Genomic DNA, 14415 nt, shown 5'->3' with positions numbered 1-14415 from the left:
AACAAGATTCTCAAAATTCCAACCCCATATGCGTCCTCAAACGAAGTTTAAAGAAAATAACATCTGTTTAAAAATGTAAACTTTATTAATTTGGTTTTCCATATTCTCATAATAGAGAACTGTTGAAAAATTGATGCCAAAAACTCAAATGGTAACAGAACGTAATCTCTCAATCTGATCTTGGATCTCATCGTGCTCCTTTCAGGGTCTGCCTTCGTTTGCCAGTTTGTAATAATTCTTGTCTCTGCCCTTGCCATGTACCCAGCCAAGTTCCATTTAAGATTTTGATTGTGACCGGTGTTTCGGAATTTTGTTTTCCATCTAATTTAGTTGTTTTTCTTGTCCCTTTTTGGTTATGCTCAGATGGCATCTTTCCATGGCAGTTTGAACATCAATTTTTCCTCAATATTTGCTAAAGTCCATGTTTTATTGTCATGTGTGATATGGAGAGAGCACCCTTGTTGTAACATTATTTAACAGAATAAGACTGCTGCCTATGTTTTTCATGAAAATTGAATTTATGAAGAGTTTCACAATAAAGAGAGGTCCTCAAAGCACAAAAGCACTCACTGTCTGTGTTATTGTGAATATGTAATGGCACATTATGATCAATTATCAGTGAGGGGAGAGTTTAGAGTTGTCCATATCCTCATAAGTAATCCTGATCAAATCCGTTTCTGGTGTTTGTTCCCCCTGCATCCCCTTCCCTTACCTCAAACAGCCACACAGCTGACTCCGAATGTGAAAAAGCTGAATGCCTCAACTCTGTGTTTGCCTCTAAATCCTGTGTCCCAAACCCATCCCAGTCTGTACCCACCTGTACCCACCAGCTGCACCTGAACTCGGTGCCCTTTCCTCCTGACAAGGTGAAAACGTTTCTGTCAACCCTCGACTCTGATTCTGCAACTGGACCTGACAGCATCAGCGCACGGGTCCTAAAATCCTGCTCTGCCTCTCTTTCACTCCCTCTCTCTGTTCTCTTCACCCACTCTTTTGCTCAAGGTCATCTGCCATCAGCTTGGAAATCAGCCAACATCACCGCTTTACACAAAAAGGTGCAAAACAGATCCTTGCAACTACAGACCAATCAGCGTTCTCCCAATTATCAGCAAAGTCATGGAATCCATCATTGCTTCGGATATCAAATCGTTCCACTTATCACAAGGCTTGATCTCTGATCATCAATTTGGTTTCAGACCAGGTCACTCTACTCTGGACATGCTGCTTCTGCTGTCTCAACAATGGATGGAGGTCCTCAATGCCAAACAAGAAATTAGAGCTGTCTCCCTCAACATATCACGTGCCTTCGATATGGTCTGGCACCCCTCTCTGCTCACCAAACTCTCCTCCTATGGTATCCATGGAAATCTCCACGCATGGCTTGCGGACTTCCTCTCTCGTCGTAGTCAACGTGTGGCCCTGAATGGGTTTCTCTCATCTCCCCTTCCTGTTCATGCTGGAGTTCCCCAAGGCAGTGTTCTGGGCCCTGTGCTTTTTCTGGTCTTCATCAATGATCTCTCTAACTCTCTTAAAAATCCTCTCTATCTCTTTACTGATGACTCCACTCTCTGCCGCTCCATTCCTCATCCCTCAGATCGGCAGTCTGCAGCCTCCTCACTCTCTGCAGACCTGGACAAAATCACAGACTGGGCAAACAAATGGAACATGTCTTTCAATCCTGATAAATCTCACACTCTTACGATGTCTCTCCGAAAAGACCGACTGGAAAACCCTCCCATCCACTTTCTGAATAATCCTCTCCAAAAAGTTCTGACACTCGAGCTTTTGGGTCTCACTCTCTGCCATGATCTTTTCTGGGAAAACGACATTTCAAATCTGGCCTCAAAAGCCAGTCGCTGACTGGGCATCCTCCGTCGTGCGAAGTCCTTCCTTGGCACACCTGAGCTCCTCACCACATACAACGCTTTCATCCGCAGCTCAATGTGATACTGTTCTCCCCTCTGGGCCGGTTCTCCTGCCTCTCACCTAGCTTGGCTTCACGCTGCAGAAACCAAAGCTTTCAGAATCGTTGGAATCTCCCGTGATGAAGCCAACTCCGAGGGCCTTTCACTTACTCACCGCACACAGGTTGGTGATCTTTCTGTCTTCTACCGACTCCTCTCCGGCCTTGCTCCCCCAGCTCTCTCTGGGCTCTGTCCCCGTAATATTCCTACAGGTCGCACAAGATCTGCCTGCAACCCTCTTGTGGTTAAACTGCCAAAATCAAGACTCTGCTCAACTTCACTCCTTCATTCCTCTTTTCTCCCGCCTCTGCAACAAACTCCCTCACGCTCTTCAATCCCACTCCTCCCTCCACGTCTTTAAAACAGCTGTTCACCACCATCTCTTATCTTCCCCCATCCAAAACCTTGATCTTTTCTACCCCCACTACTTTCACCCCAGATTCACATTTTTGAAATACCAACTTCCTTCCTGGAAGTCCTTGCAGTGTCCTTGTGTTTTATACCTCTCCCACCTCCCCCCAAGCCCACTCCCTCCCACAGATCTCCCAATGTCCCTGCTCTCAAATGTTGTGTTTGTGTGCTTCCCCTTCTCTCCCCATCTTGTCTACCGCTCCCCTTATTATATACTTTGTGTGTCTGTTCGATTTTTTTTTGTTATAAATGTTAGCTCTTTCACGAACCTCGATCCTGTATTCAAAAAAAAAGAATAACCGCGAGTTGTTCACCAAACCAGTTAAAAGCCTTTCATAACATTTACCATAATGACCTGACTACCCTTCAAGCCATCACTGATTGCTGCCAAGCAGCTCAGTTGCACAGGTCCCAATGTGGAAGGCCACACAGCTTGTTGCTGCCACATATTTCTCAGGATCAATGATAAATGCATTGTCAATGGAGTGAATACCTCAGAACAAAGAGGGGAACTAACCCCCCTTTTCCTCTGCCTCTCGCCCCCCGCCCCCTCCCAAAACGGTTGAGATTTAAGCCGATGTGGCCACTGGCCAGACCAAGAAGTAAGAACTATTCCGAAAAAAATATATATATATAAAATATAAAAACAGATCATTGCAACTACAGACCAATCAGCCTGCTCCCAATCATCAGCCAGGTCATGGAATCCATCATCACATCATTCCTTGACTGCCCCCAATCATCAGCAAGGTCATGGAATTCCATCATCACATTACTCCCTGACTGACTGACTCACTGACTGACTGACTCACTCACTCAATCACTAACCGACTTACTGATTGATTCACTGAAACACACTCAACTCAATGACTCACTCACTCACTCCCTCACTGACTGACTCACATAACTCAATGACTGACTCACACAACTCACTGACTGACTCACACACATACATGCACACACTGTCACTCCCTCACTTACTTACCTGTGGACACTGCTCGATCGATACGTTTACCAACCGGATTAAAGTCTCGGTGAGCGAAAAACGAGCTTTGTGATGTATTGCTGTGTTGCATCTGCGCATGTGTGAATAAACAGTTTGAAGAATGGCGACGTTCGTGTCGTTCGTGTATCTCCTCGCCTCGTTCGGTTCGAGGAGAACTGAACATTGTGGTGACGAGGATAAACGGCGACATGAGTTTTGAACTGACGGACTTTTTCTTCTCTTCGTGACGTCATGGCCACGTTTGGCACAGTTGGAGAGTTTCAAGCCGAAGCGGAGGAGTGCTCCCTTTATGTGGAGCGGATGCAGCATTATTTTGCAGGTAACGACATCACGAGTGTGGAGAAGCGAAGATCGATAATCCTGAGTGTTTGCGGGGCGCCGACATAAAGTGGTCCAGGGTATTGGCACGACATTTCGTGTACCTGAGCATACCTATCGTGGTAGAGTTTTTGTGGGTAGCGGTGCCCCTCCTGTTTCTCGGAGATGAGGTTGTCATCGTCATGCATGTTGGCAATTCTGGTTGGTACTAGTGATTTGATTTTTCTGTCCATTAGCAGTTGAGCAGGACTTGCCAAGTTGTAGCTCACCAGGTTAGAACGCCCAGCTAGCAGTGCCAGATGAAAATCGTTCCCCGCACTTTTTGATTTGCGGAGGATAGATTTCACGGTCTGGACTTGGTGCTCAATCAATCCATTAGATTTTGGGCATGTTGGGGATGACGTGATGTGGTCAAAATTCCATTTCCCAGCAAATGAATGAAATTCTGCGCTAGAGAAATGAGGACCATTATCATTCATAAACGTATCAGGAATTCCTAACTCAGAAAAAAATCTGTCCCAAGGTTGTAATAATCGTGCGGTGGGGGCGGTCTTGAGCAGTTTGCGAACAATAAGAAATTTGGAATAATAATCTGCGATGACAGCCACTCAGCTGCATCGAAATAGAACAGGTCACATCCGACTTTGCTCCATGGTCTGAGCGGAATGTCATGTTGCTGTCGTGGTTCAGGCAGCTGAGATTTCCAGTGTTGCTGTCAGGTAGGACAGCATTCCACTAGCCGAACAATGTCCTTGCTCATTAGGGTGGGCTTCAAAAAATCAAAATGCAGATTTTCTCCGGGACATGGTCTATGTTTGTTCCTTTTAGTGTCAAAGGAAACCATACCAAATTTGAATGGAAGCCAATAATATTGTTGTGGATATGAGGACTGGATATTTTTTTGATTGTGTGCTTTGTTATTATTATTGTTGGTTATTCTGTGCCTCCTGCCTCCGGAGCTGTGTAAAGATCAAAGGGCGTTCCATAATTCGTCCACAAGCATACACGTCAGCCAATCATAGAATATCCCTGTTCGATAGTTATATCTTATTCTGTGTTTTAGGATAAGGCTGTGTCTTCCATTAATAGAAATACTCCATTGCACCAGTGAAAGAGATAGATTCCCTCCATTCCCATTACCAATTACCTCCGATCCAATTGCCGCCATTGACCACGAGGCAGGGTTGGGGAAGAAAGGCGTGTCTCCACCTCGTCATAGAGGGGAGGAGTGAGCCAGCCCCACTCGACCAACCATGAGCCAGGGGTTTGGCTAGAGAGGGCGGAGGAAGAGCGATCGGGGAGGTTCGCAAAGGTTGAGGGGCGGGGGCCTATATAACCCAAGGCAGGGGTGTGTCCGGGAGAGATGCACTTTGAGTTGAGACAAGGAGGGAGATGCACTTTGAGTTGAGACAAGGAGAGAGATGCACTTTGAGTTGAGACAAGGAAGGAGGAAAAAGAGCTGGGTCGTCAGAGCAAGGGCACGTAAAGAGGAGAGAACCCGTCACGCCAGACCCCCACACCAGCGCGTCGGCTCCACCAAGCAGCTCCGACCCGTGATTCCGCGCACACGACAGGCCCGGTGGCATCAGCGGCCGGCGAGGTCCAGCCCGACGTCCCGTGCGGGATCAAGCTCCAGCCAGCTCCGTGCCGTCCTCCCCCTCCAGCCACACACCTCCTTCCAGCAATCCACTCTGCAATTCCCCGCGTGAGTCAGTGTCTTTGTTTGTTCTGTCCTGGGAATAAGTTAAGTCTGTATAAGCCAATAATTTTCACTGTGTCACCTGCGTCTTATGTGTTGTAAATAAACGTGACTGTTTTCTTTTTGCTTGTGATAATAATAAATCCACTTACTCTTCTGTCCGTCTTCTCGTCTTATTTCTTTTCCTCTTTGCATTCGGTCGTTTTAGAGTTTTCCAGATTGGGCAGCTGCGGTGCGATACGGCCAAAGTTCGGGTGGAATCGGGTGAGTTTGTTAGGTCGCGGTCATACCAACCGCTCGGTCAATACCATCTAACCGCGATCAATAACAATATTTAGGGGTGCCACATCAGTGATGAATTTTCCCCCATGCAAAAATAGGAATTCCCATTTTTTGGGCTGTATATACACAAAATAAATACATAATTATATATATACATTAAATATAATATTAAAAATAAATATATAGTAAATATACATTAAATAATAATAATATATATTATATTATACATTATATATACAATTATACGATAGACAATTATACAAATACAGACAAATATAATACATTAAATAATAAATTAAAAATAAATATAATATATTAAAATTTAAATATAATAAATAAATATATAGTTATACAATAAAAATACATTATAATTAAATATACATTAAATTTATACATAAAATATACATTAAATAATAAATATACATAAATACACATTATACATTATATATAAAGTTATATACAATATATTATACATACAGTTTTGAGACTTCCTATGATCACTGGGCAATTTTCATGCATGTTTTGTACAGATTCCCGGGGTCAGGGGTACGCTTTTTTAGTGTGTAATATGGAGGCCTAACTTATTGACTGTGGCTCTTTTGTAGAGAGTGACCCTGTGGAGTAAGAATTAACAGGATTTTACCCACATTCTTGCGTATTTTGCAGATATGGCATGTGCTAGTACCAGTGTTTCATTGAAAACTCGGGCTCAGGATAATGTGTATCTCATTGGGTCCACTTCTGGAGATGCCATCAAAGGTGCCAAGCTCCCGACTGTGCATCAATCTCTTGTCCTGTTTTTCCATCACCTGAAGAAGGAGAATCGCACTGCCCGGGAGAGTGCAACCCTCACTATTGAAGAGGTTGTGAAGTTCTGGGAAAAAGCTCACCTACCTACAACGACGAAGCAGCACTGCATCCATCGTTTGGAGAGGCTATATGAAGAATGGAGGAGCCTCCAAAAAGGTGCAAAGCGGGGTGGTGCGACCCAAGAGAAAAAGGAAGCATCCTTCAAGGCCTCCTTGGAGAAGACGTTTGATCTTAGGCATGCAGATTCGGAGGCCATAATCACCAACCCCGAGGACAGGAAGTTTCTTCACGATCAATTCTCAGAGAGGAAGGCTTCAATGGGATCTGCAGACACTGTGTTGGAAGCAAAAACGAAGCGAAAGAAAGAAAGGGAAGAAAAGGAGAAGACTAAGGCAGAGAAGGAAAATAAGAGACAGGAAATGGTCATGAAGGGTGCTACTGCTATGGAAGTCACAGACTCAGACTCTGACTCTGAGACCACGGCACAGGCTGGTTCTTCATCATCTGATGGTGGGATATCTCGTCCCAAGAAAAGAAGGCCTATCAACATTGTCACTCCTGAAGTCGCAGTTTGAACAAATCAATCAGAAGATGGCTCAGGCAGCCTTGAAGGCACTTGGCCGCCACACGTGGTACATGAGCCCAGTACTAGTGGCATTTGCATTCTTTGACACCAGAATTGACAAAGAAAGCAAGATCAATATGATTGAAGCATTGAAAAATGACGGTGAAAACCCCTCTCCAAAGAGACCAGCTATCAAACGAGTAACCGCCCTGTCAATCGCTGGCCTCATAACAAAACACACCAAGCATTTCTTCAGCATCCTAGGGACCCCAACTGATTGGATGGATAAGGATCCTGGTTCATGGGAGCAAGAAACCAGCTTTCAGGAAGCAAAGAAAGCCGCCAGTGGCTTAGTCGTGGTGAACGACAGGGCAGAAAGGGGTGTCGCATTGATACAAGACTACAATAAGCTCCTTACAAAGGATGAAGAGCAAAAGCAAGCTCTGCTCCAAGTTGTTGCTGCTCACAGGAAGATGTACCCCGATGCCAGGAAGGCAACAGTGGTGAAACAGGCCCAGAAATAGGAGTTACATTTCTCATTATATTTGGGTTTTTAAATATTATGTGATATGGTGTCTCTTCATTTTATGAACTGAACATTTGGATTGTTATCATTGAATTTGAGTTTTCATAGCAATATAGTGCTATTTGTGCAGCTATTGTAACTTGTGTTTGCTAGAATACAAAGAAAGTGAGTGGAGGGTGGATTTTCATAAAACAAATTTCTAGTTTTGCTTTCGATCCATATATAGAAAAGTTTTGTAGACACCTTTAGTTTGAAGGCTGATGTGGCACCCCTAAATAAAATCAGATTGCTTTCATATTTGGTGTCTTTTCATTTTGGAACAAAAGGAACAACATAAAGCCTTGTCCCAGTAAATATTTTAAAAGAATTATTTTGAGCACCACCCTATTGCTCATGTTATACCAATACATAGTTTCCTTCGCCAGAAGTTTAGTTTTCTCGTGCTCAAAATGGCCTGAGTGGATTTTCTGTAGAATGTCGTTTTTTTTTTTGGTTTTTTTTTTGTTTTTTGTATACAAGATCGAGGCTCGTGAAAGAGCTAACATTAATCACACAAAAAAACAAGGGGAGCGGCAGACAAGATGGGGAGAGAGGGGAAAGGACACGAACACAACATTTGAGAGCAGGGACATCGGGAGGACTTGGGGGGAGGTGGGAGAGGAATAAAACATATGAACACTGCAAGGAGTCTGGGGTGAATTACCGGGGGTAGAAAAGATCAAGGTTTTCGATGGGGGAAGATAAGAGATGGTGGTGAACAGCTGTTTTAAAGACCTAGAGGGTGGAGTGGGATTGAAGGGAGTGGGGGAGTTTGTTCCAGAGGCGGGAGAAAAGGGGAATGAAAGAGTGAAGGTGAGCAGAGAGCCTAGACTTTGGCAGTTTAACCATAAGAGGGTTGCAGGCAGATCTTGTGCGACCTGAAGGAATATTGGGGGGACAGAGCACAGAGAGAGCTGCGGGAGCAAGGCCGGAGAGGAGTCGGTGGAAGACAGAAAGACCACCAACCTGCCTGCGGTGAGTGAGTGAAAGGCCCTCGGAGTTGACTTCATTGCAGGAGATTCCAATGATTGTGAAAGCTTTGGCCTCAACAGCGTGAAGCCGAGCAAGGTGTGAGGCAGGAGCACCAGCCCAGAGGGGGGAACAGTATTCCATTGAGCTGCGGATGAAAGCCTTGTATGTGGTGAGGAGCTCAGGTGTGCCAAGGAAGGACTTCGCACGACGGAGGATGCCCAGTCGGCGACTGGCTTTGGAGGCCAGCTTGGAAATGTGGTTTTCCCAAGAAAGATCATGGCAGATAGTGAGACCCAAAAGCTTGAGCGACAGAACTTCTTGGAGAGGATTGTTGAGAAAGTAGATGGGAGGGTTTTCCAGTCAGTCCTTTTGGAGAGACATTGTAAGAGTGTGAGATTTGTCAGGATTGAAAGACATGTTCCACTTGTTTGACCAGTCTGTGATTTTGTCCAGGTCTGCAGAGAGTGAGGAGGCTGCAGACTGTCGATCTGAGGGATGAGGAATGGAGCGGCAGATAGTGGAGTCATCAGCAAAGAGATAGAGAGGATTTTCCAGAGAGTCGGAGAGATCATTGATGAAGACCAGAAATAGCACAGGGCCCAGAACACTACCTTGGGGAACTCCAGCAAGAACACGAAGGGGAGATGAGAGAAATCCATTCAGGGCCACACGTTGCCTACGACCAGAGAGGAAGTCCGCAAGGCATGAGTGGAGATTTCCATGAATACCATAGGAGGTGAGTTTGGTGAGCAGAGCTGGCTGCCAGACCGTATCGAAGGCACGTGATATATCAAGTGAGACAGCTCTGATTTCCTGTTTGGCATTGAGGACCTCCATCCATTGTTGAGACAGCAGAAGCAACATGTCCAGACTAGAATGACCTGGTCTGAATCCAAATTGATGATCAGAGATCAAGCCATTGGAGAAGAGGAAGGATTTGATATCCGAAGCAATGATGGAATTCCATGACTTTGCTGATAATTGGGAGCAGGCTGATTGGTCTGTAGTTGCAAGGATCTGTTTTTGCACCTTTTTTGTGTAAAGCGGTAATGTTTGCTGATTTCCAAGATGCTGGCAGATGACCTTGAGCAAAAAAGAGGGTGAAAAGAACTGAGAGAGGGTGAGATAGAGAGGCAGAGCAGGATTTTAGGACACGAGGGCTGATGCCATTTGGTCCAGTTGCAGAATCAGTGTCGAGGTTTGATAAAAACTTCTCCACCTTGTCAGGAGAGAAGGACACAGAGTCCAGGAGCAGTTGGGTTCGACTGGGAAAGGTGGGAACAGAGAGAGATGGGTTTGGGACACAAGACTTTGAGGCAAACACAGAGTTGAGGCATTCGGCTTTGTCACGTGCAGTGTCAACTGTGTAGCCATTTGAGGTAAGGGAGGGGATGGAGGGGGGAACAAACACCAGAAACGGATTTGACCAGACACCACCAGGATTTGGAGGAAGGAGACAGGTTTGAGAGTTCAATCTTGAGTGTGGAGAGATAGTGCTTCCTGGCACTCCTGAGGGTGGAAACACACTTGCTTCGAGCTTTGTGGAAGGAACTGAGATTGCCTTCAGTTGGATTTGCCTTCCAAGATGCAAAGGCAAGTTGTTTCAGGGCAACTGCCTCACCACAAGATTCAGTGTACCATGGACGGGAGGAAGGGTAAGACAGCTGAAGACGAGATGGGATAAATCTGTGCATGAGAGAGAGCAGTTTGCTTTGGAAGAATTCCCAGGAAGAATTGATGTCAGAGGCATTAGAGATGGGAGACCAGTCCAGTTGATTGATTGCTGCTTGCAGACCGTGCCAGTCGGCCTGAGTGAAATGCCAGACTCGTCGGCACTGAAGAGGCTCTCTGAGAATGGCCAGTGTGATGTCCACTTTAACAAGCACATGATCAGAAGAACCGATTGGAGCAGAAGAAGAGCAGCAGACATTTGCAGGGAAGTTAGTCATAACCAAGTCCAGAAGAGAAGATACTCCATTGACTGAGATCCGGGTCGGGAAATTGACAGATTGTGTCAGTCCCAATGTGTCGCAGAAGTCCTTTGCTGAGGTGCCATGGCTGGTGAGAGATGAACCCACACACAGCCAGCTGGCATGATGACAGTTGATGTCGCCACATATGAGGAAGAGAGAGTTTGGATGAGTTGATCGAAGTTGGTCCATGTTGTCCGACAGAGAAATGTAAATGGAGTCATCACTGTTTGGAGGACGGTACAGAACACATATGAACAAAAGGTGGGAGCGGAGAGGAATCCGTAGCCAGAGGTACTCCTGTGGGTGAGCTGGAGAGAGGGCAGTGCAGGGAGAGTGAGGAAGAGAGTTTTTGATAAAGACAGCCACCCCACCACCAGGACGAGGCTCAGGTTTCTCATACTTTTCGGGATAATGACTCTCTGACCTTTAAGAATTGCACCATTTTCAATTGTCAACTCGTCCCGAAAACTCCAGTGTGTCCTCAAAGCCTCTGGGAGGTCCTCAGACGGTCTGGCCATCCACTGATAATAAAGTCTCGAAGTTGATTCAGGTCAGAATCACGAAGTGTTTCCTGTTGTGGCTGAGAAAACTTCTCAGAGGAGAAATGAACAAAGTCAACACGCAAATCCAAGTCAATTGTCGTTGTGTTGAGTGGACTAGGAAGGCGGGATGGCCCAATGGGCCATCGGCAAGCTGATTGTCTGCCCCAGGGCGGTACTTCGTTGCAAAGTTATACCCTTTGAGTCTGACAAACATTCGTTGCAATCTCGGTGGGGCAACGATCAATGGCTTGTTAATGATCATCAACAATGGTTTATGATCGTGAGCACAATGAAACTGACCATACAGGTAGGCATGGAACCGTTCAATTTGAACACAATGGCCAATGGCTCACGTTCAATGGTTCAATGCAAGTGTATCGTTGTTCAGCATCTGTTAGGGTTTGCTTGCGTATGCCACTGGCTTTAACCAGTTTCCATTGACCTGAAGCAATGCTGCACCAAGGTCTCGAAGACTGGCATCACATTGGAGGTAAACTGGCTCCGATGGCTGATAGTAGTTATAACGTACGGTATTACCTCCCCAAACCCCGGTTACGGTGCCCCTCAGAGTCTCGAGAGGGAACGCGGCAGAAAGATTTGTTATCTGATTTAATGCAACTCCCACGGCTACCTCGAGGCGGGAAGTTAGGTTAGTGAAACCCCATCCTCTGGGTCAAGGCATAGTCATCTGCCACTGTTGCTGCCTCATACAACTCAGGTGCTTTTTTTCATGCAAATGAACTTTAATGTCCGCGTGGACACACTGTTTAAATTATTTCACCAAAATCAATTGTCGTAAACGGTTAAGTCTTCCCCAATCTCTTTCGAGTCACACCACCCATCAAACATAGTTTCCTTCTCTCTGGCAAACTCCACATGGGTCTCACTCTCCCTCTTCCTGGCATTCCTAAATTTTTATCGGGAAGCTTCAGGGACCAATTCATAGGCTTTGAGAATGGATTTCTTAACTGTCAAATAATCTGCACATTGGTCAATCGGTAAAGCCGAATAGATATCTGGAGCTTTACCCACCAGAACACTTTGTACTAACATAGTCCATGACTCCTTAGGCCATTTTAACATCTGAGCCACCTTTCCAAAGTATAAAAAGAACTTGCCTACCTCCTTTTCATTAATAGTCCAGGCCCTGGCATAGAAACCCGTATACATCTTAGAAGGCATAGACTTTGACCGTTGATTTGAGTATGGGATGCCCCTAGCTTCAATAAATCTACTAGGTGGAATTCCTGAATTTGTAGCATAAGCTGAAAAATGGCCATTTTCCAAAATGGCCACCACGGCGCCAGTGCCAAACAAGAAATGCCTATAAGTTTTGATAGGAACGTAGTATATGGATGATTTTGGTGTATATTATGGGGTTTTCAGGTATGCCCAACACAGTGGTGGTGTCAAAAAATATTTTAGACGTTGCCCAGTTACCGAAATCCAAGATGGTCGCCACCCGAATTCCGCCAATCAAGAAAACGTGAATAAATTTTCATTCAAATGTAGTAGATTGATGATTTTAGTGTCTATTTTGTTGTTATCAGGTATGCTCGACACAGTGGTGCCATCTAAAAACATTTTAGACATTACCAAGTTCCCGAAATCCCAAATGGCTGCCACTCGAAGTCCATCAATCATGAAAACTCATCTAACTTCCGACAGAAACCCAGTATATGAATGATTTTGGTGTCTATTATGAGGTTTTCAGGTGGGCCTGACACAATGGTGCTCCCAATAAACATTTTAGATGAAAACCCCATAATAAATACCAAATTTGTTTCTCATTGATATCCTCTCCTAATTTTCTCTCATTCTTTTTCAGGTGATTCAATTCTGAAAGGTTTGAAACATGGCAGACAGCACCACACCAGAAGGACTTAACCTCCTTATTTCAACGCTTGTTCCCGCTCCTCTTCACCCTGAAAGATGTATTGTTTGCCAGAAGAAAGGCAATAAAACAGAATCGCTCCATGGTGGGGGGGGGGGGGGGGGGGGGTGGGGAGGCAGGTAGAAAACGTGTCCGTGATGTAGCGGAAGTGAAAGATGATGATCTTAGCAAACGGTTGAAAATTATTGGACCTGATTTTGAATTCAAATACCACAATACATGTTCTTGCTATAAGAAATACACTGATGTACGAAATCTTCCAACCATTTCTGAAGAACCTGCTGCAGATGAGGTACCTGAAGTACTATCTGACTTGACTGCTCACAAGCCATCCACACAGAGCTCTACCATACCTCGTCCTGGACCCAGCACTGCTGTTGACTCAAATTATATAGAGTGTGTCATATGTGCATGTGATAGGGTCTGGGCCAAACAAAAGGGGAAACAGGTGCGGGAAAAGTTCAGACTCTGTAAGGTCAAAAGTTGGCAGAAGTTTTTGGAAGCAATACACTATCATAAAGATGATGTGTATGTCAGATGTGCAGACTTAGGCAGTCCTGAAGATGTACATGCCGCAGATTTATATTGTCATGTGTCTTGTTTCAAACAATATGAGTAGGGAGATAATGGGGCTTCCAGGACACCCATGTATTTAGATGGGACTTTTCCCCAAACTGCCCATTTTCCCCCCGATTACCACGACACCCCCTTCTCCTTTTACATGTAAGTGAATGGGGGAGTCCTTACTTACCCTCCAAGGACCACGCGACATTCAAAATTCCTCATTGATCCTATGAATATTTGCTCATTTTCTAATTTTTTAAACAACTCCATTCTCTTATGGAACTCATCCCCATCTAGGATATTGATAAACTTTACATCAAGTACCTTTCTCTGTGCGTTTATAAAATGATATGTTTCACGGAGGGACCTGGTCTGTCCTCCTCCCGATCCACATACCATTTTAAAATTATAATATTTATTATCCGGTTGATAACCATCAAAGTTCTCACTCCACTCTAATATATTTTTCTTCCCGCCCTCCATTACCCCACTTAACAAATGAATACGTTTATCAGTCTTGAGGATCTTCTGACCAGTGATCCTCTCAACCTCTCGGATCTGGTATTTCTCACACTCATTATGTTTTCCATTTATATACCAAGGTTGATTACACCTCCACCCTTTAGTCTGGTTAATACTTGGTTCTATCATTTATTTATTTATAAAAAAGGTGGCGGTAGCCCTTAAAATCCCTAACCCCATTATCTTATCACTTATATATATATATATATATATATATCTTATCACTTATATATATCTTATCACTTATATATCTTATCACTTATATCTTATCACTTATATATCTTATCACTTATATATCTTATCACTTATATACTTATATAACCATAAG

The 14415-nt window shown here is 44.6% G+C and overlaps 1 protein-coding gene across 1 annotated transcript in view; it reads left to right on the top strand.

Moving 5' to 3' along the window:
• LOC137419067 (uncharacterized) overlaps positions 1-7875 on the top strand; it is a 246618-nt gene extending 238743 nt beyond the window's left edge. Inside the window, exon 4 of the mRNA XM_078770678.1 lies at positions 6347-7875. Within this exon, the coding sequence (XP_078626804.1) occupies positions 6347-7065 (719 nt within the window). The 3' untranslated portion in view covers positions 7066-7875. The remainder of the gene's footprint in view (positions 1-6346) is intronic.
• Positions 7876-14415: the final 6540 nt, after the last annotated feature.

This window comes from Myxine glutinosa, chromosome 1, assembly GCF_964187855.1.
Source record: "Myxine glutinosa chromosome 1, kmMyxGlut1.1, whole genome shotgun sequence".
In the NCBI taxonomy this organism is placed as follows: domain Eukaryota; kingdom Metazoa; phylum Chordata; class Myxini; order Myxiniformes; family Myxinidae; genus Myxine; species Myxine glutinosa.
Note: the sequence above shows the minus strand (reverse complement) of the source record. Positions and strands in the feature narration are given on the sequence as shown.